The sequence below is a fragment of the Biomphalaria glabrata genome, chromosome 10 (genome assembly GCF_947242115.1).
Source record: "Biomphalaria glabrata chromosome 10, xgBioGlab47.1, whole genome shotgun sequence".
NCBI classification, from domain to species: Eukaryota; Metazoa; Mollusca; class Gastropoda; family Planorbidae; genus Biomphalaria; species Biomphalaria glabrata.
Window position 1 is genome coordinate 23686696 of NC_074720.1, and position 26481 is coordinate 23713176.

The following is a 26481-nucleotide window of genomic DNA, read 5'->3' on the forward strand; positions in this document are numbered from 1 at the left end:
CCTTTTCACTTGTATAAATGAACAATTGTGGCATCTTTAAAGTCTTGTGGTATTGACTCTTTTTCCCACATAATTAAGAAGAGCTTATGAAGTCTTTCAATCAGGGCTAATCCACCTTTTTTGTAGACCTCTGCGGGAATGGAGTCAGCTCCTGGGGCTTTTCCGCTTGCGAGCTGTTGAATGGTAAGATCGGTTTCCTTTAGCGTAGGGGGGTCATCCATTTTTTCATTTATTGGTACTTGCTGTAGCCTGTCTATGGCCGCTTCATTTATAATGGAAGGTGTATTGAGAACCTTTTCGAAGTGCTCTGGCCCGCGTTTTAGGATTTCTTCCTTATCTGTCAATAGGATTGTCCCATCAGCATTTAATAGAGGGGATGAGCCTGACTTTGTGGATCCATAGATTTCGTTTATGGCATGGTAGAAGTTCTTCATATCGTGCTTGTCAGCAAATTCCTGTATTGTTTCCAATTTCTTGCTAAGCCAGGTATCTTGCATTTGGCGTAGCTGTTTTTGCACATTTTTGCGGATGTTAGTGAATGCATCTTTAGTGGACTGGGAGTTTGGGTTGTTCAGACACAATTTGTGGAGCTTGTGCTTTTTGTCTAATAGTTTTCTGATCTCAGTACTGTTTTCATCAAACCAGTCCTGATGCTTTCTCTCCATAGGACCGAGTATGTTTATTGCTGTGCTATAGATAGCTTCTTTGAAGCATTCCCAGCTTTTATCAACATTTGATTCAGTTAGAAGGGTGGACTTGAGGCAGTTCTCTATTGCATCTGCAAGCGACTTTTCAGTTTTGTCATCTGCTAAGCTGGCCGTGTTTAGCCTTTTTAGGGCTGAATAGTTGTTCCACAAACTACTGGAATAATGAACTAGTAAGCAAAGTGTTACGCTAAAGACTCAAAATGTGTGAAGTGTTCTGTTAAGGAAAAAGTTTTGGAAACACTGCTATGACTGAAGCCTGATTACAAAGTTAAATTATATTTTTTATGCAGAGCAGAAAAGTTACAATGCTTTAAATTCTTTTTTTTTTTTTATTTCAGCATCCCTTGGCAATTGAAATAAATGAAAAATATGTTTATTGGTAATTATATTTTGTTTTTATTCTACATATTTTCTATATATTTTCAATAAGAAAAGAAAAAGTATATCAGGAAAACTATCCCAAATTATTACTACAGTACCAACTAAAAATGAATCTCAAATTAATGGAGCTTAACAGCACATAAAGAGTAAATATAGATTGAAAAGATGGAATATTATATCTAGATTCCATCTGTGGCATTTTACGTCTTGAGAGACGATCTTTTCCCTTTGCAACTTCTTGTGTGACTAAAGAGGCCAATCCTTGATACACAGCTGCGATCGCAGGTTGGGCATATATAATCACAATGCGCCATTGCATTTTCAGCCTTCTTTCTGCTTCTGTTGTGTATGACATCTGCAATCCGTGACCCTTCCTTTATGCTCTCTCTCCATGTATATCTGTCCAGTGCCACCTCTTCCCAGTTGCCAGTGTCGATTTTGAAGAGCTTCATGTCGCGTTTGCATACTTCGGAATAACGTAAAACTGGGTGACCAGCGGCTCTCCTGCCTTCTATTAGATCGCCATACAGGATGTCCTGTGGAAGTCGACCTGCTGGCATTCTACGAACGTAGCCAAGCCAGCCAAGGCGTCTGCTGCTGATAACAGAGCGGATGTCCTGGCACACTGCTCTTTGTAGCACTTCCTCATTGGTTATCTTATCTTGCCACCTTATTTTAAAGATCCGCCTTAGGCATCGGAGGTGGAAGACATCTAGCTTTTTTTCCTGCCATGAGTAGGTTGACCATGTTTCACTTCCGTACAGCAAGGTGCTCAACACAGGTCCGGTAGACTAGGGCTTTAGTACTGCTGAAGTTCATTGAGTGCTTCCACGAGGAAACTAAATGTACTGTCAAATTCAATGGAGCCCTATCAGCATCTTTTGAGGTTTGCAGTGGTGTCAAGCAGGGATGTGTGCTCACACCTACTCTGTTTGGCATATTCTTCTCCTGTCTACTGCATTATGCGTACAACAACATAAACGAAGGTGTGTTTCTCCATACAAGATCCTCTGGAAAACTATTTAATGTATCAAGGCTGCCGGCAAAAACCAAGATTAGGAAGCTACTCATCAGGGAACTCCTGTATGTTGATGATGCAGCAATTTGGCTGATTCTGATATTCAGCTACAGTCCCTGGTTGACAAACTATCTGCTGCTTGCCAGAAGTTTGGCTTAAACATCAGTCAAAGCAAGACTAAGATACTTGTCCAAAACACAAAGACTGCACCTCAAGTAACCAACCACTAGAAATTGTTGATCACTTTTGTTACCTTGGCTCCATCATATCCAACAACACTCTATTGGATAAAGACATAAACAACAGGATAGCCAAGGCAATGGACACCATGTCACGGTTGCAGAAAAGTGTTTGGGACAACATATTGCTGACTAGCAGTACTAAAGCCCTAGTCTACCGGATCTAGATTCTATAGTCTAGAGACTACATTAGATATAGGTTAGCCCAGATCTAGATTATTCTGAATGCATTAAGTGTATGGCAACTTTGTTAGTACAATATTTAGACTTCTTAGATTCTAGATCTAGTTGTTTTTTTTTTTCTGAAAGATCTAGATCTATCTTTTTCTTTTTTAAATTAAATCTCTCTTGAAGATTTACAATCTAGACTAATAAATTTAGGTCTACACTTTCTAGCATCTAAATTATATTTTTATATGGATCTTGTCTGAGGGGAAAAAAAACTTTTCTTTTTTTTTGAGAAGTTTGTTGATGATTTATCTAATAATCAGTTGAATGCATGTAATTGAATCATATTTCCTTCTGTGTTTGAAGCTATGTTTGTGATGAATATATTTTTGGTGATAATGAACAAGGAGATATTCAAGCCTTACGTTCTGCGCTCACTGATATTGGAACAATGTCAGGTCAAGAGGTGGAGGAGAAAGAAAAAGGATTATTGGGATCATTTTCTAAGCAGCAAGCTCTTTCCAGGTAATATATTGATGATGCATTAACTCTTTCTCTCCATAATTATTTATCACATTCTAGTGGAATCAGCGTTGGTATCGTCAGTTAGGAGAGAAAGAGTTAAATTTAATTTGAAGTTTTGAGAAATTTAATAATATCTTCATTCATTAGCTAGAATACTTCCATTGATAGGCCGATTTACACATAAGTATATTGCACGACAATTTAGATATTTTATTTTTGTTTTGTATTATATATTTTGGTAGGTTTTAGAATTTTGAACAAGAATTTAGAGATCATTTATCTGTAAAACCAAACATGCAGGCATTATTTCTGAATGTTCATAATCTGTTCATCTAGTAGCCAAATCCTGATATATTTGTGCACTCATCTGAAGTGAGTGGCCTTAATGTTGAACATGTTTATTACAGCCAATTAAATTTCCTTATAAATATGTTCTAAAACATGTATTACTTCCCTTTTTTCTTTCAGGAGACATGCAGATGAAGATGACATGTTGGTTACAGCCATGTGTCATTACAGGTATCTTAAGATTCTATTTCAAACAATCTTCTGATGGCATACATTTATACAGATATCTACTGTTTGACACTGGTTGTTTTTAAAGCTTTTTCTAGGAGTATCTCTGGTTTGTTTTTAATCTTTAAGCTAGCTAATAAAAGATTGCCTTTGGTTGTCTCTTATATGGGTTAGGTGTTCTGCCCAGCTTGCCTTAATTAATATAGAGGAGAACATCTAGCTGAAAATGGGCTCCAAGAGAATTTGGAGATCTCTTACAAAGGCCATGGGTTACTCATTAGGAAAAGAACAACTGATGACGGGAGTAAGCAAAGACAAAAGAACTTAATAGACCATCAGCAAACAATGGTATTGTCTACATTGGATATGGCAAAATATTTTGACTACAGCTTATATCTCTATATATGAGAGAGAGAAGTTAATCCATTAGTAGAAATGTATTATGATATCAAATAAATCAGTAGACATACAAGACACTATCTAATCAACTGGTTAATACCTATAACACTAATTATTGATGTCATAAAACTTATTTCAGAAAATCTTTGCTAGCTAAAGTGTTCTCATCATGGTATTCCTATCTACAAGCAGAAAAAATTGACAAGGTAAATCACATCTATTTACAGTATAATCCTGAAATAAATCTGGATCAAATGAAAAAGAAAACTAATTTATTTTACAGCAAGCTTCATCCAGCTCTAATTTGGCAGATCAACCTTCAATGCTTACAAGGTCTAGAGCTAGTCTTTTTCATATGAAAAGAAGAACCCTAATACCAGGAGTAACTGGACTTCGTAATTTAGGCAATACTTGTTACATTAACTCCATTGTACAGTCACTGGGGTAAGTCTTATTCTTAAGTACTGGTACAATGTGTGATTTATATTGAACAAAACATCCTTCACCTATCCCTTAGTCTGTTGTTTTCCCTTCCCTTTCTCTGTCTGCCTCTTCTTTTTCCTGGTACTGTTCCCTGAAGTGAAGGTATTCTAGCCCCAAAGATCTTGTAATATGGCCATAGAGTTTTAGTGTTTTTTATTACAATAGTTAGCACATCATTGAGGGGTCAAATAGTTCTAGTAACCCTGTCTTCATTTGTGATGCGGTCTTAAAATGTGTCACATTACATAAAGCAGCCATTGCACTGAGTTTATTTTTAGATTGTATTTCTGCAGCGCAAAGTCATGGTTGTAGGTTGTTGACTAGTAATGACAAAATTTTTTTTAAACAATGATGGTTTTTCCGTAGGCTCTAAAAATAGTTTGGATGTTACAACAAAGGGGGCTGGAGGTAGTATTTAAAGGACGTTTATATTCATTTGAGGAAGAGCAATGACTAGTGTAAAAGAATTAAAATTGAATTGTATTGTATATTGTGTAGTGTGTATATTATTAAAGTGATTATTCGTTCCAGAATTAAAGCTTTGTATTTATTTAAAAGATGATTTCAGTTTTGAGTTTATACTTTAAAGTAGTATCTTCAGCATCATAATATTGTTTATGAATTCAGATATTGTCTAATGAAGAGATCTATACAAAATATAACGTATCATCAAGACATTGTTGTCATTTGGCAAACTAAATACATCTTCACATCTGGCTCAAATGTATGCTATCAATGTAATACCTAGGATCCTTCTGTAGCATCTCATTGCTAGGATCCTCCTCTCTAGCTCTGCAGTCAGTTTCCAAGACTCGCAAGCATATAAGAATGTGGCCATGACCAGGGAGTGCATCTGTCTGACTTTGGTGTCGAGGGCTATGCCTTTGTCTTTCCATATTGTTTTGAGTTTTGCCAGTGCTGCTGTAGACTGTGCAATTCAGGCCAGTAGTTTGGGTTTGGTTCCCTCATTTGAGAAGATCGCTCTGAGGTATGTAAAACTACTGACACTTATCAGCTTTTTACCTCCAGTGTTGATGCCCCATTAATTTTAATGAACTTTTTGCAAGTGCATGTCAACTTTTGTCTCTTGACCCAAACAGAATGTTGAATTGAGACTAAAGGAAGGATGAACATAAGATCATAGATCAACTAATAAAAAAAAAAAAAGTAAAGTTCCCCATTCAGACCTTGTGGTCTATAGGGCAGATGTAAAGGTCATCTGATTCTGTGGCCTACAGTTAACAAGGGTGTCATGTGACCAGCACAATGACCAACCGCCTTTACTTTTCCCCAACTAATGTCAGGTACCCATTAGAGCTGGTTGGACTCAGAGGCGCCCAAAGATCCCGACATTAAAAATCCCAGTCTTCACCAGGTTTTGAACCAGGGACCCCCGGTTCAGAAGCCAAGCACTTTACCACTTAGCCACCTCGCCTCTAGATCAACTAATTAGTTGCCATCTAAAACTTGATACTTTACTCACAGATTTATAAAGAAACATAGTTATTTTCTTCATTATATGAATTAGATTTTGTTAAAAGGTTTTCCTAAACAAAATTTCTAGATGTTTTATGGTACATTTGATAAGGACTCGGCAATCAATCAATGTTAGGTCTTAACATATATGTCCTCATCTTGCTTCTATCACTTACATGGTTGCATATTCAGCACATTTGTTTAAACCTAATTGAATTGTATATCTAGTGTACATACTTGATTTGACTTGTATATCTAGTGTACATATTTGACTTGTATATAAGGTGACCAGATGTCCCAACCGTTTTGGACCGTCTGTTGTCACGCTTTTCATAAAATGTCCAGACGGGACAGCCAATGACTTGCTTTCATCCAAAAAGTTAATCAATGCTTTTGATTTCAAATCTTTCTTAATCTTTGGACTAAAATGTAAAAAGTACCACCTTTGCAGCATTTCCTTCTTGATCCTTATTTCATGTTTGATGCTTTACAGACACCTGTGTTAGAGACATGAGTAGTGCTTTTATTTTGAAGCATCCTGCATTCTTTTCAGAAACTGCATTAGCAAGTTTTCTTTCTAATTCTGATTTGTTGTCATTCTGCATTGACAGGGTAAAAAAAAGTAGTAATTTTCAATTCAAAGTTCCTTGTAAGCCTCCTTTAAAGTATTTCTACAACATCTAAATATTTGTTTAATAGTTCATTCGCAGCCGCTTTTTTTTTTTGTCTTTCTTTTGCCTATCATTTAGTTTTCAATCAATGGACTGCTTTTTGATATTGCTAAGAAGTGTATGACCCAAAATACACAAGTGCAAGAACCAAATGTGAAGCAATGGTTACTAAAGGTTTGGAAACTATAAAATTAACAAAGTAAAGAAGAAGGCTAGTGATGCCTTGTTTTCATGGATGCTTTGAGCCCTCAATAAAATGAAATTGTTTTACCTGATGTGCCACCCTTCATGATGCAATGGATTCCCTCACATTGTGGAATCAGAGGAAATGAGAGGACATACAGTTTGGCGAAGCTAGGAACTCTTCTAGGAGGAGACGCAAACATACGAGAGTGCAAAAGATAGGATTTGTGTATGGAACAAGTCCAAATGGTACAAAAACAAGGACCATTGTAGCTTGGGACGGGAAGTCTGGAAAGTTCTCAAACAGGAAGGACAAATGGTGGCAGCTAGACAGAAAGGATTAGGCAATCACTGTCTGATAGGAGCCTACTTCACTAGGATCCAAGAGAATCACTATCCCTGATTTCGACACTCACACAAGACAGTAGAACACATCCTCTTCGATTGCATGGTGCTCAGAAACACATTCGAAGATACGACTAGTCTTGAAACAGATAGAACTGGTGCATGCTGGGGTTTCGCCCTGTATGGAGTCAGGCAAACCCTACAGAACACTGCCATATACCCGGAATTGAGATTAATCTCAGCACAGGGCCTTAGCGCATGGAGGCTTACAAATGGTGGTTAGCTCAGAAGCCTTCGGTAAAAAGACTATTTAAATAATTTCTTTGAAATAATATTTCTTTTATCAAAAGAAGTTTGCAATCATAATGAAAAGCTTCTTTGAAAACCTGTGTGATGAATTGTGGCTGCATTTTGTACACAACATTGCGATAATATCCCATGCAGAAGTTCTGTTTGATGAGGGGCAAAATGTCAATGCTCATGAAGTATCTTCTGCTATTTTTGACGTATAGGTTCAGAAATGAACAAAAAGAAGATTGAATTTTTGAAAAGGTTCCTCCCCAAAGAAGTATGCATGTGACTTACTATTTTGGATTACAGATGGTTGGTTAGAAAAAGTAATGTAGCAGCGGCAATGGTAAACTTTTAAGTCTATTCGACAGATGGATCGTACAGAAAGATGTTCTATCTTGGAAACCATTTCAGATAACCTGCATTTATTAAATTATTTTGTGTACATTATGATGTATTGTATCTAAGTTTTGAAATATTGCTCCAAAAATCTAAGGTTGTTTTTTTTTATGTCCCTTGATCGACATGTGTCTGGCTTTTGTTTTGTATATCTAGTGTACATACTCTATTGATAAATTCTATCATTTTTTTATCTTAAATACAGGGAACAGTGAAATCTTGACCACTCATGGGAACAGACAGTGTTGTTGAGACAAAGAGACTGTGTTGTAGGGACAAGGAGACTGTGTTGTAGGGACAAAGAAACTGTGTTGTAGGGACAAAGAGACTGTGTTGTAGGGACAAGGAGACTGTGTTGTAGGGACAAAGAGACTGTGTTGTAGGGACAAGGAGACTGTGTTGTAGGGACAAGGAGAGACTGTGTTGTAGGGACAAGGAGAGACTGTGTTGTAGGGACAAGGAGAGACTGTGTTGTAGGGACAAAGAGACTGTGTTGTAGGGACAAGGAGACTGTGTTGTAGGGACAAGGAGAGACTGTGTTGTAGGGACAAGGAGAGACTGTGTTGTAGGGACAAGGAGACTGTGTTGTAGGGACAAGGAGAGACTGTGTTGTAGGGACAAGGAGACTGTGTTGTAGGGACAAGGAGACTGTGTTGTAGGAAAAGTCTTAGGGCTAAAGAAAGTGGGATCCAATAAAAATTGTTTAAAATATTTGGTAAAGGAGAAAAACAAAAAGCCATCCCAATGCTAGCATCCCTCCAGTAGCCCTTAACAAAATAGATTCATAGATTTTACAGTTGTCTAACGTGTCCTCTTAAATCAATATCTTTTATTGTTGTCCTCTTCAATCAATATCTTTTATTGCTGTCCTCTTCAATCAATATCTTTTATTGCTGTCCTCTTAAATCAATATCTTTTATTGTTGTCCTCTTAAATCAATATCTTTTATTGCTGTCCTCTTCAATCAATATCTTTTTTTGCTGTCCTCTTAAATCAATATCTTTTATTGTTGTCCTCTTAAATCAATATCTTTTATTGCTGTCCTCTTCAATCAATATCTTTTTTTGCTGTCCTCTTAAATCAATATCTTTTATTGTTGTCCTCTTCAATCAATATCTTTTATTGTTGTCCTCTTCAATCAATATCTTTTATTGTTGTCCTCTTCAATCAATATCTTTTTTTGCTGTCCTTTTAAATCAATATCTTTTATTGTTGTCCTCTTCAATCAATATCTTTTATTGTTGTCCTCTTCAATCAATATCTTTTATTGTTGTCCTCTTCAATCAATATCTTTTTTTGCTGTCCTTTTAAATCAATATCTTTTATTGCTGTCCTCTTCAATCAATATCTTTTATTGTTGTCCTCTTCAATCAATATCTATTTTTGCTGTCCTTTTAAATCAATATCTTTTATTGCTGTCCTCTTCAATCAATATCTTTTATTGCTGTCCTCTTCAATCAATATCTTTTATTGCTGTCCTCTTTAATGAATATCTTTTATTGTTGTCCTCTTTAATGAATATCTTTTATTGCTTAATCCAATTGTATTTCACTGTACATTCTTTTAGACACCTTGATGACTTTCGAGAATACTTCTGTCAGCTGGTATTTGGTCTGTTTTCGCCTATTGGTACTCCTCTCCCTGGCGCCTCACCTGTTACACACAAACATTTTCAAAGACTCAACACCATAGATTTCTTTCAGGTTTGTTTCAGTTGACAATCAAATCTTACAGCAATACTAATTCAAAGCATAACTGTTCCATTATTATTCTTAACCCAAACCTAACTTAATTCCTAGAACTAACCTTATCTACTTCTAAAGAGTAGTCATGATTTATAATAGACACAAAAGTGAAAATTATTAAAATAATTGTTAGGCTCATTTTGTGGAAGGAATATTCAAATGGTTCACAATCTATAAAAATAAAAAGCTCACCTGGCATAACTTATGTTTAGAATAAAATAAAGAATGTAATATTTAAACATTTAAAGCCAGAATAGTTTTAAAACATTTAAAACATTGTCTTTAAGATAAAGGAAGTGTGTGGTAGTGCAGCCTTTTATGTGGATATGCAGACCTAGCTGACTTATATATGAGACCCATATATTTTGTCACAACTGATGCTGCAATTTTTAAATAATAGAAAATGCTAGTTCTTGAACTTTTTTTTGCCACTCTCTTCCACTTATTATCTGTTCATTTGAATGGGAATCAATTCAAGTACATAAAGTTAAACCAACACTGCCCCAAACAAAGGTTTCTATTCGAGTCTGGCAAATTTAAAATGAGACCTAATGTTCTGCAGTCATTAGCAAGCATGCTTCTGTTAGCCTGATTGAGATCACAAGAAAGTTTGTTTTCATGTAATGAGACATTTTCTCTTTCTACATGACTTGGCTACTGATTTTATGAATGTATTTGTATAGGAATATTTATTTTAAATTATTTTCTTGTATTTCTTCAATTATTAAACGACTTTTGCTGTTAGTTTTGACTATTTTGTTTTGGTTTTACAGCATTTGAATTATGAGACATCTTCAGTGATGACTGTGTCCACTCCAGAATCAATGAAACATACAGGGGGTTTGAATGGGGGAGGAAGTGAATCCGTTGATGTTTTGAATGGCTCTGAATTTGATATTAAAGTAAAAACTGAGACTATGAATGCATTGTAAGTATTTTTAACTTTGATTCAAGCAAGTTTGTTCACTGAATGTATGTAAGCATATTTAGATAAAGACCCCAAAAAAGATTACATAATTTAGCAAAGTTAAGACCATTAGTAAGGCTCTAAAATGATTAGTTTTCAGAGGTGGATACTTAGACCATACAGCTTATTTGACTTATTGACTTGCATCTGTATTGCAGCTCAGAACCATCGTCAGCCAATATTGACATTTGTAGTTTGTCTCATACGATAGGTCAAAGCAAAATCAGTGTGATTAAGTAGGTATCCAGTCACAGAGTATTTGAGGTTAAATTTAGGACTGGAATCATCGTTCAGATTTTTAGTCATTTTTATTTGCCCTAATGACCAGTCAAAGTTTTCAAGTTGTTGGACCTAATGCTCATGATTAGAGCAGAGCAGCTCCTCTGTATGGCCTCTACTCTTCAGGTCACATATTCACCAAGTGAGAAGGACAAAGAAACCATGGATCTTGTTCTTTAGGCCTGTTCTAGACTTAGTTCTCTATAGCAGTGCATTACTTGCAACCACAGTATATCTAGGGCTGTACATTCATTGTTTCTTCAGGTCATTATGTCAGGAACTACATGGTCTACTGCGTGTACTATGGTCAGGAAAATGGGCCCAAGTCAGTCCTCATGGATTTCTACATGCTATTTGGAAATATATTCCAGCCTTTAAAGGTCACTTGCAACACGATGCTCAGGAGTTTCTATGGTAATTCTTGTTGACTTTATTATCAGAGTTGTAGAGCTCATTTGTAATTGTATCACCTCAATTATTTTTGTATAGACCTTAGTTCTGTTGTATGATGCCTGATTTCACTCAACAACAAACACAAACAATTAGTCTAGTTCAAAATCATTTACAAAACCACAGTACAATTAAAATTACTGGCTATGAACATTCTTGTTAAATAATTCTCTTGATGAAACCATTGGCAGCAATCCATCAAATTTGTATAGGTACTGTGGGGAAACACATTCCTCACATTGTTCTCAGTGACACTTTTAGTCATTGATGATCATCTTTGTTTGAAGACTTCTTACTTCTATTTGTTTTCTCTAGTGAATTATTAGATAAGGTATCACAAGAAATAGAACAACTGCCTCAGTGTACAAGTACAGAAAATATTGTGGATCAAAGTTTTAGAGGAGAAATAATCAGCCAGGTAGGGCTACTCTACCTTTGTGCATTTGTCATTTTTATTTTTTTTTTATTCCAACAATCTAATTATAGTCTATAAAACAGTAATGAAAGAGCTTGTTTGTATGAAAATAAAAGGATATGAGATACTTGTAAAAAGTTTGTAATACAAAACTGTGTGGGTGACCCCTGTATAACTTTTGTACTCACACATTGTTACATAGAGTTGTATAGGACCTTCCATTGACATCTCTTAAAAAAGCTTATAAAGCATATATATGTTTTATTTTTTAAAACAAAAGTACATTTTTTCAAAAAGACTTTTTTTTTTCTATCATTTTTTCACTTTGTTTTTGGACACTATTATAACTGCACAACATTCTGATGTGACTGAACACTCATGATGCCACAAAATGTCACAGACATAAATAACTCTTGTTCTTCACTTCAAACAGACAAAACTTAGATAGGGCATTGTTTTGAATAAACATTTTAATGGATCAATAACATTAAGTGCCATAATGCCCTGTGCTAAAATGACCTCTGTGCCAACTGCATCAAAACAGCTGTGTCAAAAAGACATAATTGTTTTCCAATGGTATTGCATAGTTGCTTAGATATGATGTGATGTCTCATGCTTGGTTACAAGTTGTTGGAAATGATGCAGTGCTAGACAATTGGTAATTTGAAAACATGTCAAATAGTTATAAGTTCATACAATTCTAAGTAGTGAATGGGAGACAATTTTAGCAATTTAAGAGTTTTTATGTGTATCTAAAACATCTTAATAAGAGAAAAAGAAATATTGGTTACATACAAATTGCTAATGATAGCATTCTGACATGGTTCTGTGAGAACTGATTTTTGTTCAAAAGTTGTTTATTTAAGAAGTTGAGAAAGGAAAATTGAGAGCTCTGTTTTTTATTTTAGCTTTTAGCTAGTAACGTTTTACTATAACAAGAATAGTGTGATTTTAATTAGTAAATGAAGTCATATTTTTTCTTTCATGAAATGTCCACTTTTTTCTGCTCAGGTCACTTGCATGTCCTGCAATAACATATCAGCTAGACATGAAGCATTTTTAGACTTATCTCTAGAGTTCCCCAGAAGTTTCCAATACACCAGTGGACAAATCAAACGGAATATGTGTCACCTCACAGGTAAACATCAGCACAACTCCAATCTTATTGTGTTTCCTCACAGGTAAACATAGCACAGCTCTACTCTTGTTGTGTCTCATTTTCAATCAGAACTTACCTGGTTCTTCAAGATTTGGTTTCATTCACTTCACTTGTCCTGTAGTCTTTTGGCACTTAACATTTTGATGACATGGTTCAATCATTTTTTTTTTCAAACCCTGCTGGATATGTCTTTACTATTTTCCTTATCATTGGATGATCTTTGCAAGTCATGGGACAAAGCTGTACCAGCTGATATCAAGAGAGCCATTGCTAGCTTAATTTTTTTAGTATTTTTCTAAAACATTTTTTATATGACATAATAAGTTTAATCTTAACTAAGGAGCTTATTAAATAATAATAATAATCTTTACTATCCATAATGAAATTTTTCTAACAATTAGTGCATTACTGATCTATGTCTTGAGTAGAGGTGCACCGGATAGTACTTTTTGATATTTGGCCGGAACCGAATATTGCCGAATAGTAAAAAATGATATTCTGCCAGAGTCGGAGCCGAACACCTAAGAGTCTTGTAAATAGCTTGTGTTGCTGAACACTTTACAAAACTGTTAAAATAACATGTACCTATATTGGTTGGTATTTTGTTTCCTTTTATTTACCTTAGTTTTAAACTCTGTTACTGATTGATTTATTCAAGCTTAACAGTATTTATAAACAGATAGGCCTATCACAAATTAATCTGTGCAGCATGAGCATGTCTGTGTATGTACGAGGCCTCCAATTGTAAAGGCTGTGTGTGGGAGGGTCAATGTAAAATATGTAATTATATATTTAACTAGTTACTAATGTAATTCTCTCATAAGTAAAGTGCCATCTGCCTTGTATAGTGTTTGGATGTATGTGTTCATGAATTTCAGACCAACAACTAGTCATTAGATTTGTAATTTAAAGTCCAAAGACCATTTCTGGTTCTGGCTTCAAGGGCTTAATACTGATAGTAGCTGTTAGTAGCTGGACTCTGAAGCGTAGTAGGTCAATTATTTATTGTTTTAGATAAATCCATTTGCTGCAAACAATATTTTATTACCTATTATACCTATTTGTAGCTTGAACCTTAGATGTTGCAAACATAGATCATCCACACTCTCCCTAACAAAAAAAAATCATAAATAGATGATTGCAACAGTCTGATCAGATAGACGTAGTGAGCCTACACATGTAGTCCTAGTGTAGTGTGTATAGTTGATTGTGTTGACCATCACAGGTTTTTTTCCTTGGGCATACGCAATAGTGTTGAGTGGTCAGGCAAAAAGATAACACATTGGCATGGTCAGTCAAGCATGTAGATAAATTATATCCGTACACTAGTTACAGAGGTCAAGGGTTTTTAACACTCCAGATTATTATTTCTTTGTTTCCTATACCTAACAGCGATACTATTGTTCAATTTCTTAGTAATAACAAGGAGTTACTTGACTGTCACAAATTATTAAGAAAATTGTTATCAAATCAAAGACACTTAACTGCAGGAGTAATTTTCAGAAAAAGTAATTTATGTATTTACAGTGTAGTATGCTTTGTTAGCACGTTGTGTTTTTTCATTCTGGCTTAAAAATGGTCAATGTCTATCAATAAATTGGGTGTCAAGGACCAAATAAATAAAATAAAGAGTAGGTGCTGTATAGCTCTCCATTTAAAGATAGGCCTGGTCGTGTCTTTTACGCTAATATACTTTTTTCTCTACAAAATAATTAGTTACTGGCTTACTGGGCTATTAAATCTTGCGGTTTGTGTTCTGTGTAGCTAAAGGTCACTCATTTAGGTGTGTGATCTTTAGTTCAGCTTACAGATTGAGATTTATATCCAAGTAACTCGGCACATGTGAAAAGGTGTGGCCTCTAGTCCAGCCACGTGATTCAGATTTTTCTCCAAATAATCAAACTCTTTGTCCGGTTACCCGTGTAGATGTGTGGCTTGAAGTCCAGCCCCCTAAGTAAGATTTACTACTAAATAAACAAACCTAGTTCCCTCGTGTGACGTGACCTCTAGAGAGTGCTTACGTCCATCGTATCTGACTAGTGGTCACCTGTCAATCAATGAACTCAATGTGATGGACTTAACAAATAAAAGGGGGTGGGAGTTGTTCATCTCTACCTCTGGAAATATACCTGGTTACCAGTGAAAGGCCTGCATAGGTGTGGCTTGTAATCCAGCCCCTTAATAAAGATTTACTACCAAGTAATCAAACTCAGTTCCCTTGAAAGGTGTGACCTCTAGAGAGTGTCAATACGATGACATTAAACCTATGTCCATCGTATTTAACTTGTGGTCACCTGTCTATCAATAAACTCAATGTGATGGACTAAACAAATAAAAGGGGGTGGGAGTATTTCATCTCTACCTCTGGAGATATACCCGCACAGCTAGACAGACGTCTGGTCAGCATGATGAAGTCAACGAATATAACATGTTAACTAACCCACTCAAAGGTCAAGACAAATTGAAAAAAATGTGCCAGCCATTGCTGCTCTGTATGTAAGCGCATTTATAATGTAAAGTTTCATTTCTATTTATATTATAACGCCTTGTCTTTATAATAAACAATGTTTGGTGCATTTCATAAAGGCTCTTTTTTTAAGCACATTATTTTGTTTTAATATAAACATTAATACATTCTACAACAGACATTAATGGAACGAGGTCCACTTTGTGCATATTAAATAGGTGTACTTTTACTATTCGGCCAACTATCCAGTAGTGATATTCGACCGGAGACGAATATCACAGAATAGTGAAAAAATGCTGAATATTCGGCAGAAGCTGGAGCGACTATCCGGTGCACTCCTAGTCTTGAGGTATTGCTTATTGAGGTATTGCTCCTTAAGGCATTGTTGCTGAGAGTTGATGATGTAGGTCTGCTCGAATGTGTATTAAAATGATCTTAATTTTACGGTCACAATGGCTTGGTCAGAGTTACATTCTGACTTCAATAGAAACTGACTGACTTCAATACAGACTGACTTAGTTCAATACAGATTGACTGACTTCAATAGAGACTGACTTCAATTAACACTGACTGACTTCAGTTGAGACTGACTGACTTCAATAGAGGCTGATTAACTTCAATAGAGACTGACTTCAATTGAGACAGACTGACTTCAATAGAGACTGACTTCAATTGAGACTGACTTCAGTTGAGACTGACTGACTTCCATTGAGACTGGCTGACTGATCCTCTTTTACTTTAGATAGATTTCCAGTTAGATTAGATTATAGAAGACTATTTTTGTTTCAATCTTTTGTAGATTTTGCTTTGTTGGACAGGTTTATTTGTTGATATTATTTTGATATACTGGGTAATTATGGTTTTGGCATATACATATTTTACTACATCCATATTTCCGCCATGACGTCTGTCTTTGGCAGTAACTTTCCTTTTGGTCTTAAATGTGTATCCTGTGGCCTTTGTAATAAATGTCCAGATGTCGCATATGGAAGCTGCCTGCTGCTAGGTTCTCTCTTCTATGTCAGTTAAAGCAAGCTGGTGCCTAAGCTGGTCTTTAAACCATTTTCTGGGGGCAGCTCTGTTATGCCAACCACCTTTCAGTTCACCAATAAAAAGTACCTTTTGTTCACAGCTGTCCCCCATATGGGCCTCCCCAGTGTAGCTGCTGAACTAGAAGTAGTCCCTCTATTCTGTCCATACAAAAACATTGTTATTTGTGGTGTGGTCTTGTCACTGTAGTCCATGATGGTAAAGTGTTCAAGAAGTCTTAGTAGCTTGTATAGTACCCATGTCTCAGACCCATATTGAAGGGTTTAGAGAACCACTGCTAAGTAGGCAATAATTTTTGTAAGCAGGTGGAGCTATTTATTCAATAAACTCCATGTTCTTGACCAAATTTGCTGTCAAGCGAGAAAGTAATTACATAAATTGCAGTCTGATACTGCGACCCTATGACAAGTGATGGGAGCTCAAAGGGAAAAGGCTGTCTGACCCAAAATATGTACACAATACAATAGTGTCAACACACGGATTAAAAATAAAAGGAAAGAAGCGAAGAAGAAGTGGAAATAGAAAAAGTGTCAAGAAACTGAGCAGAGACTGAACAGTGTACCCACTGGTAAAGGACCTCACTACCTCAAAGCATGGCAGAAGTAACACAATACAAGACAAAAACAACACATGTTGAACTGAGAAAAAGAATGAGATAAGAAGATGGACAGAATACTGTTCAGAGTTGTATAACTTTGATACAGAGCTACTAAATGTCCAAAATGGGGCCAATGAGTTTTGATGAAATAAATTAGACAGTGTCATCTTTTAAGACTAAGACTGCTTTATTGATCCTTACGGAAATTTGTTGTGATTACAAGGACTCGTTTCTCATATAAAGACAACACAACAGAAAAATACACATAAATACAACAGACAACATAAAGAGTTCATTCAGCGACTACACACAGGTATCTTGGTGCATTTCATGTTCCCTGATCAATGAGTGGCGGTGATAGAGTCTGACTGAGTGAGGTACAAACGAGTTTTTGTACCGCTCCGTTCTTGTTTTGATTGACAGCAGTCGCCCACTTCGCGACGACCTGGCATAGTTCTGATAGAGTGGGTGGCTGTTGTCTTCCAAGATTTTTTCGATTTTTCTTAGGCACATTTGTTCAAAAAGTTCCTTTAAATGTGGTAATGTTGTGAGTGTAATTTTTGATGCTTTTTTAATGATGTTTTCTAGACGTCGCAACAGTTTAGATGAGGCGTTGCCTTGCCAACAACTTATTCCGTATGTTAGCAGATTTTGTACAGTCGCGCCGTAAAATGTCTCAAGGATCTTCTTGTTTAATTTAAAACTGTTGAGTTTGTTTAGAAAAAAGAGTCGCTGGGCTGTTTTTTGTCAGAGTTCCAAGGTGGTCTTCCCATGAAAGCTTGTTGTTGATGATAACGCCAAGATATTTATATGCCTTTACTTGTTCTATAGATGTAGTGTTTATTTGCAGTTCACGTATAGTTTGTTTTTTCTTTCTAAAATCTATTATAAGTTCTTTAGTTTTTATTACATTCAGTTCTAGAAAGTTGTCGGTGCACCAGTTTGTAAACTCTTCTATCGAGCTTCGATACTGAGTTTCGTCTCCTGAAATAAGACCGACTATGGCAGTATCATCAGCGAATTCAATGAGTTTAACTGAGTCATAGATGCTTCTTATGTCATTAGTGTAAAGAGTGTATATTACAGGAGAAAGTACACAACCTTGTGGAGCACACGTACATAGTACTCAAGTTGACGATTTGGTGTTGTTAACTTAAACATACTGGGGCCGTTGGGTTAAAAAGTTTAGAACCCATGCTTTTAAGTAAGGGCTTACATTTAAGTTACTCAGTTTGTTTATCATTAGATGTGGCTGTATGGTATTGAAAGCCGAGTAGAAATCTACGAAGAGGACTTGTGCATATGTTTTTAACTTAATGTTTGCTCATTGTTGCTTTGAGTACTGTTTTCATAAACTTTTGGAATGTGGTTAAAATGAATGTTATTCTTTATTCTGTGCTTACAGAAATGTTGTCAACATTTACTGATGTAGAAGATCTGGAACCAAAATCATATAATTGTGAACACTGTAATAGTAAGTTACATTCATCTCTCATCAATATAAATACATTCAAATATTTCAATTTGATCTTCTTTGACATATTAGCGTATTCTGAGAAATTTATATAGCACTGTTTTTCTTTAAAGGCTCAAGTCAACAAAAAGACATAAGAACAGATGCCAAAAAACAACTGCTCATCAGTAAACCACCAGTTATTCTCAGGTTACATTTGAAAAGATTTAGGTAAATAAGAAATATAAGTTTCATAGACAAAGTCATTGAGGAAACTCTCACAAAGTTTAAGAATATACATTTCAAATGCTTATAACCATTACTTTATGTGAACACAACAATCTACAGCACTTGGTCTTAATCACATATTTCATTTCAGACTTTAATAGTGGCTCCCAAAAACTGCTATTAATTTTTTTTGCTCTCTCCAGCTCTCCACCATCACACTTAGATCTAAAGAAAATAAATGATTTTTTGAAAATCCAACATTTAGTTTTCTGAAAGCAAACTGTGTTGTTTTTGTAAGCTGGGTTTTTATAAAAATACAGTTTAAAATACTTAAACCACTCATATAGTAAGTAAGCCTACTTAAATACTTAAACCACTCATAAAGTAGGTAGTAAAATACTTAAACCACTCATAAAGTAGGTAGTAAAATACTTAAACCACTCATAAAGTAGGTAGTAAAATACTTGAACCACTCATAAAGTAGGTAGTAAAATACTTGAACCACTCATAAAGTAGGTAGTAAAATACTTAAACCACTCATAAAGTAGGTAGTAAAATACTTGAACCACTCATAAAGTAGGTAGTAAAATACTTAAACCACTCATAAAGTAGGTAGTAAAATACTTGAACCACTCATAAAGTAGGTAGTAAAATACTTGAACCACTCATAAAGTAGGTAGTAAAATACTTGAACCACTCATAAAGTAGGTAGTAAAATTCTTGAACCACTCATAAAGTAGGTAGTAAAATACTTGAACCACTCATAAAGTAGATAGTAAAATACTTTAAAACCACTCATAAAGTAGGTAGTAAAATACTTGAACCACTCATAAAGTAGGTAGTAAAATACTTGAACCACTCATAAAGTAGGTAGTAAAATACTTAAACCACTCATAAAGTAGGTAGTAAAATACTTGAACCACTCATAAAGTAGGTAGTAAAATACTTAAACCACTCATAAAGTAGGTAGTAAAATACTTGAACCACTCATAAAGTAGGTAGTAAAATACTTAAACCACTCATAAAGTAGGTAGTAAAATACTTAAACCACTCATAAAGTAGGTAGTAAAATACTTGAACCACTCATAAAGTAGGTAGTAAAATACTTAAACCACTCATAAAGTAGGTAGTAAAATACTTAAACCACTCATAAAGTAGGTAGTAAAATACTTAGACCACTCATAAAGTAGGTAGTAAAATACTTAAACCACTCATAAAGTAGGTAGTAAAATACTTAAACCACTCATAAAGTAGGTAGTAAAATACTTAAACCACTCATAAAGTAGGTAGTAAAATACTTACACCACTCATAAAGTAGGTAGTAAAATACTTAAACCACTCATAAAGTAGGTAGTAAAATACTTGAACCACTCATAAAGTAGGTAGTAAAATACTTAAACCACTCATAAAGTAGATAGTAAAACTGACGGGAGAGGCTATGACTAGAATTTTTTTTTTTTTTTTGAAAAATAAAACATGAAGGTCAAAATAATGTTTTATAAAATAAATATTCCTTAGCATTACCCACTGGTTACAGCCGTTGCTTGGTTCCCAGGCCAGTATATTATTTCATGCACCCCCTCCCCCCTTTGTTTCAAACTTATAATACTAGAAAGACCTGCAAGTATATACTCGCCAACAACCTTCCCTTGGCCAGTGAATTCTAGTGTTTATTACATTGAATTGAAACAGTGCATAAATTCAAGTATCACTTATCTCTCATACCCTTCACTTTAATAAATGGTCTATAGTACTATTTGGCCATAGCTCTTTTTTTTATATTACATCCTGCAAATTATAATGCAGATATAATAATTTATCAGGAGCCCCTACCCCAACCCAACCATGCCAAACAGTAAAGGTGCTCTGTCAGAATAGGAATGTGTGCCAAACAGTTAAAGGGTCATTCCTGAATAGCAGAAGATGTTCCTGATTCCTAGTATATTAGGAAGACAACTTTTCCTGGGATAGCTACATAGCGACACATATCTCCCAGTGGCAGTGACGGTATAGGTGGCACCAGTTAACCTTGTGGGCAAGAGAAAAGCTGAAGGCCAAGACTGCTATTAGTTTGTTATTGTAACACCTCTTCTGGTGTTTGTTCAAGTATCTGCTCTATATTAATTAAATATGCCTTCTCTTTACTTGAATTGTTGCACTTCTATTGTCGTGTATGTCTACTGTAACTAGAGTAGCACAACTTACATTGAAATTCACAAACTAACTTATTGATTAGCAGACGATTCACATTATTAACATGAAATAAAATACACAATCCAGCCTTAAAGGCACATAAGATAATAAACGATGTTGCACTAGTTGTCCATCCGAATTGTGAAAATATTGAACTATTACATATGCTCCAAATCTTCTACTTATATGACCTTTCAATATATGTCCATCTAAGGACTACAGCTCAACTGATCAGGTGGGCACATCAAAAAACGAGGCTTGCCTGTGATTTCAAACGAGACTACAATTTTCTCATGAAATACGGAAATCAAGCTCCCCAAGTGAACCTTAACCACCACATGTCAGAAACAATACTGTGACAGTTATGTCCCCATATCTTTACTTACTTCTCTTTTATTGAGTTGTATACCTTAAGTTTAGAACAATCTGACTGCTTTAAGTTCCTTATTTAGTTTCCTTATCAATATATGTAGGTTTTATAGTCTAAGAGCAAGATATCTGTGCTGTGTTACAGTTGATACCCCCTAATACAGAGTATACACAAACACTTCTTATGCCCATCAGTTGTAGTCTTTTCATCTGCCTCTGCCCCCTCCCCACCTATACAAAAATACACACTACAATAACACACTTTTTGGCCTTTGTATATTCAATGGAACAGCCAGAATTTTTAGGATTTTTAATTTTGATTTAGAATAGAGGCCTATTTGTAGATCTGCATGTAATCATTTTCTACACACACACATGCATGCACACACACACACACTTGTTTCATACAGATGTTTTGTGTTCTTTGTAAAAACACCTTTGATAATAACACTGATCTAATCTCTCACATTCTCTTTGACAATTATCTAAATCTAGAGGAGGATTAGATTTAAGATCTAGATCTGTGTAGAAATAAACTTAAATTTTAAAAAATCTAAAACAAAAGAAAGTTATGCACCAAAACCAATTGTTAATAAGTGCTTAAAGCAGAAGGAAATATAATTTTGTACTTTAGACATTAAATTGTCGACTTTAAAAGGCATATTAGGCAAAAATATATAAAAAATTTGGGGGTAAATTTAACAGCTGTCATTTTGATGGTGAAAATGCCTTAGTTGTTTTAGGCTTAAGTTAAGTAATAAAAGGTGAAATGTTCTTATTTGATCATCCAAGGTAAATGGAAGAATTAGTGATCAGTGAGTGAGAGTTCATGGCCAAGGATTTTATAGTGCAATGTTTGTAGACATCACACTTTAATACCACTTTCAATAGTTCAACAGATGATTGCATTGCTGGTTAATATATATATATATATATATATATACATTTTGTTGGTCATGAGTAGAAATGAAGTTGTCTATTGAACTTAACTTGATTTATCACCATTCATAGTTGGCTACTAACATACCATACAACAATTAAGTGACATTTTAGTTTTTGACAGTGGGAGTTGCTATACTAGAGTTGACTTTAAAAGAAAACAAGATTAAATTGATCAAGATTTGCATATCCTTCTGCCAGATGGTGTGGTCGCAATAACAGAGAAAAAATCAACACTCATGTTGCATTTGATGAAGAACTTGATATCTCTCCCTTTTGTCTCACTGTGCCTACATTTGGAAAGTACAAATTAAATGCAGTAGTAGTGCACCATGGAGTGGGCTTTAGGGCAGGACATTACACAGCCTATACATACAACACTTGTGCAGGTAGGCTTTAAGATTGAACATTGTATGTATTTATTTGTAAAAGTACTTTAGAAAAGGCCATTACAGTCCATAAATACTGCAGTTGTTTAGAGCAGTACATTGTATGACCAACAAACTATTCTTACAAAAATTGTGCAAGCAGAGGATTCAGTCTCACTAGGAGTAGGTATATATATATATATATATATATATATATATATATATATATATATATATATATATATATATATATTTATTTATTTATTAATTTGAATGCATGGAGTATCTTGTTATGGTTTTTATCACATTTTTTTCTTTCTTTGTGTTTAGGCACATGGTTACACTGTAATGATGCTCGTGTTCAATTAGTCTCCATGGAAGATGTTCTAACTTCTCAGGCCTATATTTTATTTTATACAAGAGAACTTGCCACTATTCATTTAGATGACATGCCAGCATTGGTGGAGAAATATACTGAACCAGATAAGTCTTCAGTAAGTTTCATTTAGATTTATGTTTTGTGAACCTTTCATAACTTATTCACTCCAACAGAAAGTTTCTGTTCATTTATTTTGTCTGCCAATATGTAAGTTGACTATAGTCTGTTAGTGATGTAACTTGTTCAATCTAACTTCTGTCTGACAATATATAAGTTGACTATAGTCTGTTAGTGATGTAACTTGTTCAATCTAACTTCTGTCTGCCAATATATAAGTTGACTATAGTCTGCTAGTGATGTAACTTGTTCAATCTAACTTCTGTCTGACAATATATAAGTTGACTATAGTCTGCTAGTGATGTAACTTGTTCAATCTAACTTCTGTCTGCCAATATATAAGTTGACTATAGTCTGTTAGTGATGTAACTTGTTCAATCTAACTTCTGTCTGACAATATATAAGTTGACTATAGTCTGTTAGTGATGTAACTTGTTCAATCTAACTTCTGTCTGACAATATATAAGTTGACTATAGTCTGCTAGTGATGTAACTTGTTCAATCTAACTTCTGTCTGACAATATATAAGTTGACTATAGTCTGTTAGTGATGTAACTTGTTCAATCTAACTTCTGTCTGCCAATATATAAGTTGACTATAGTCTGTTAGTGATGTAACTTGTTCAATCTAACTTCTGTCTGACAATATATAAGTTGACTATAGTCTGCTAGTGATGTAACTTGTTCAATCTAACTTCTGTCTGCCAATATATAAGTTGACTATAGTCTGTTAGTGATGTAACTTGTTCAATCTAACTTCTGTCTGACAATATATAAGTTGACTATAGTCTGCTAGTGATGTAACTTGTTCAATCTAACTTCTGTCTGACAATATATAAGTTGACTATAGTCTGCTAGTGATGTAACTTGTTCAATCTAACTTCTGTCTGCCAATATATAAGTTGACTATAGTCTGCTAGTGATGTAACTTGTTTAATCTAACTTCTGTCTGACAATATATAAGTTGACTATAGTCTGCTAGTGATGTAACTTGTTCAATCTAACTTCTGTCTGCCTATATATAAGTTGACTATAGTCTGCTAGTGATGTAACTTGTTCAATCTAACTTCTGTCTGCCAATATATAAGTTGACTATAGTCTGCTAGTGATGTAACTTGTTCAATCTAACTTCTGTCTGACAATATATAAGTTGACTATAGTCTGCTAGTGATGTAACTTGTTCAATCTAACTTCTGTCTGCCAATATATAAGTTGACTATAGTCTGCTAGTGATGTAACTTGTTCAATCTAACTTCTGTCTGCCAATATATAAGTTGACTATAGTCTGTTAGTGATGTAATTTGTTCAATCTAACTTCTGTCTGCCAATATATAAGTTGACTATAGTCTGCTAGTGATGTAACTTGTTCAATCTAACTTCTGTCTGACAATATATAAGTTGACTATAGTCTGTTAGTGATGTAACTTGTTCAATCTAACTTCTGTCTGACAATATATAAGTTGACTATAGTCTGTTAGTGATGTAACTTGTTCAATCTAACTTCTGTCTGACAATATATAAGTTGACTATAGTCTGTTAGTGATGTAACTTGTTCAATCTAACTTCTGTCTGACAATATATAAGTTGACTATAGTCTGCTAGTGATGTAACTTGTTCAATCTAACTTCTGTCTGACAATATATAAGTTGACTATAGTCTGCTAGTGATGTAACTTGTTCAATCTAACTTCTGTCTGACAATATATAAGTTGACTATAGTCTGCTAGTGATGTAACTTGTTCAATCTAACTTCTGTCTGACAATATATAAGTTGACTATAGTCTGCTAGTGATGTAACTTGTTCAATCTAACTTCTGTCTGACAATATATAAGTTGACTATAGTCTGCTAGTGATGTAACTTGTTCAATCTAACTTCTGTCTGACAATATATAAGTTGACTATAGTCTGTTAGTGATGTAACTTGTTCAATCTAACTTCTGTCTGACAATATATAAGTTGACCTATAGTCTGCTAGTGATGTAACTTGTTCAATCTAACTTCTGTCTGCCAATATATAAGTTGACTATAGTCTGCTAGTGATGTAACTTGTTCAATCTAACTTCTGTCTGCCAATATATAAGTTGACTATAGTCTGTTAGTGATGTAACTTGTTCAATCTAACTTCTGTCTGACAATATATAAGTTGACTATAGTCTGCTAGTGATGTAACTTGTTCAATCTTACTTCTGTCTGCCAATATGTAAGTTGACTATAGTCTGTTAGTGATGTAACTTGTTCAATCTAACTTCTGTCTGACAATATATAAGTTGACTATAGTCTGTTAGTGATGTAACTTGTTAAATCTAACTTCTGTCTGACAATATATACGTTGACTATAGTCTGTTAGTGATGTAACTTGTTCAATCTAACTTCTGTCTGCCAATATATAAGTTGACAATATATAAGTTGACTATAGTCTGCTAGTGATGTTTCAATCTAACTTCTGTCCTGACAATATATACGTTGACTATAGTCTGTTAGTGATGTAACTTGTTCAATCTAACTTCCTGTCTGACAATATATAGTTGACTATAGTCTGCTAGTGATGTAACTTGTTCAACTCTAACTTCTGTCTGGCCAATATATAAGTTGACTATAGTCTGCTAGTGATGTAACTTGTTCAATCTAACTCTGTCTGCCAATATATAAGTGACTATAGTCTGCTAGTGATGTAACTTGTTCAATCTAACTTCTGTCTGACAATATATAAGTTGACTATAGTCTGCTAGTGATGTAACTTGTTCAATCTAACTTCTGTCTGCCAATATATAAGTTGACTATAGTCTGCTAGTGATGTAACTTGTTCAATCTAACTTCTGTCTGCCAATATATAAGTTGACTATAGTCTGGTTAGTGATGTAACTTGTTCAATCTAACTTCTGTCTGACAATATATAAGTTGACTATAGTCTGTTAGTGATGTAACTTGTTCAATCTAACTTCTGTCTGCCAAATATAAGTTGACTATAGTCTGCTAGTGATGTAACTTGTTCAATCTAACTTCTGTCTGACAATATATAAGTTGACTATAGTCTGCTAGTGATGTAACTTGTTCAATCTAACTTCTGTCTTGACAATATATAAGTTGACTATAGTCTGCTAGTGATGTAACTTGTTCTAATCTAACTTCTGTCTGCCAATATATAAGTTGACTATAGTCTGCTAGTGATGTAACTTGTTCAATCTAACTTCTGTCTGCCAATATATAAGTTGACTATAGTCTGCTAGTGATGTAACTTGTTCAATCTAACTTCTGTCTGACAATATATAAGTTGACTATAGTCTGCTAGTGATGTAACTTGTTCAATCTAACTTCTGTCTGACAATATATAAGTTGACTATAGTCTGCTAGTGATGTAACTTGTTCAATCTAACTTCTGTCTGACAATATATAAGTTGACTATAGTCTGTTAGTTATGTAACTTGTTCAATCTAACTTCTGTCTGACAATATATAAGTTGACTATAGTCTGTTAGTGATGTAACTTGTTCAATCTAACTTCTGTC

General features: G+C 34.7%; 1 protein-coding gene across 5 annotated transcripts in view; it reads left to right on the forward strand.

Moving 5' to 3' along the window:
- LOC106054872 (ubiquitin carboxyl-terminal hydrolase 44-like) overlaps positions 1–26481 on the forward strand; it is a 61644-nt gene that overhangs the window by 18637 nt on the left and 16526 nt on the right. For all 5 annotated transcript variants that reach the window (XM_056044045.1, XM_056044043.1, XM_056044044.1 and 2 more), the window contains 14 exons: positions 1046–1086; positions 2880–3038; positions 3507–3557; positions 4093–4159; positions 4237–4397; positions 9369–9504; positions 10320–10474; positions 11057–11206; positions 11558–11660; positions 12669–12795; positions 18337–18405; positions 18519–18615; positions 22315–22502; positions 22812–22975. In XM_056044045.1, the coding sequence (XP_055900020.1) occupies positions 1046–1086; positions 2880–3038; positions 3507–3557; positions 4093–4159; positions 4237–4397; positions 9369–9504; positions 10320–10474; positions 11057–11206; positions 11558–11660; positions 12669–12795; positions 18337–18405; positions 18519–18615; positions 22315–22502; positions 22812–22975 (1668 nt within the window). The remainder of the gene's footprint in view (positions 1–1045; positions 1087–2879; positions 3039–3506; positions 3558–4092; positions 4160–4236; positions 4398–9368; positions 9505–10319; positions 10475–11056; positions 11207–11557; positions 11661–12668; positions 12796–18336; positions 18406–18518; positions 18616–22314; positions 22503–22811; positions 22976–26481) is intronic.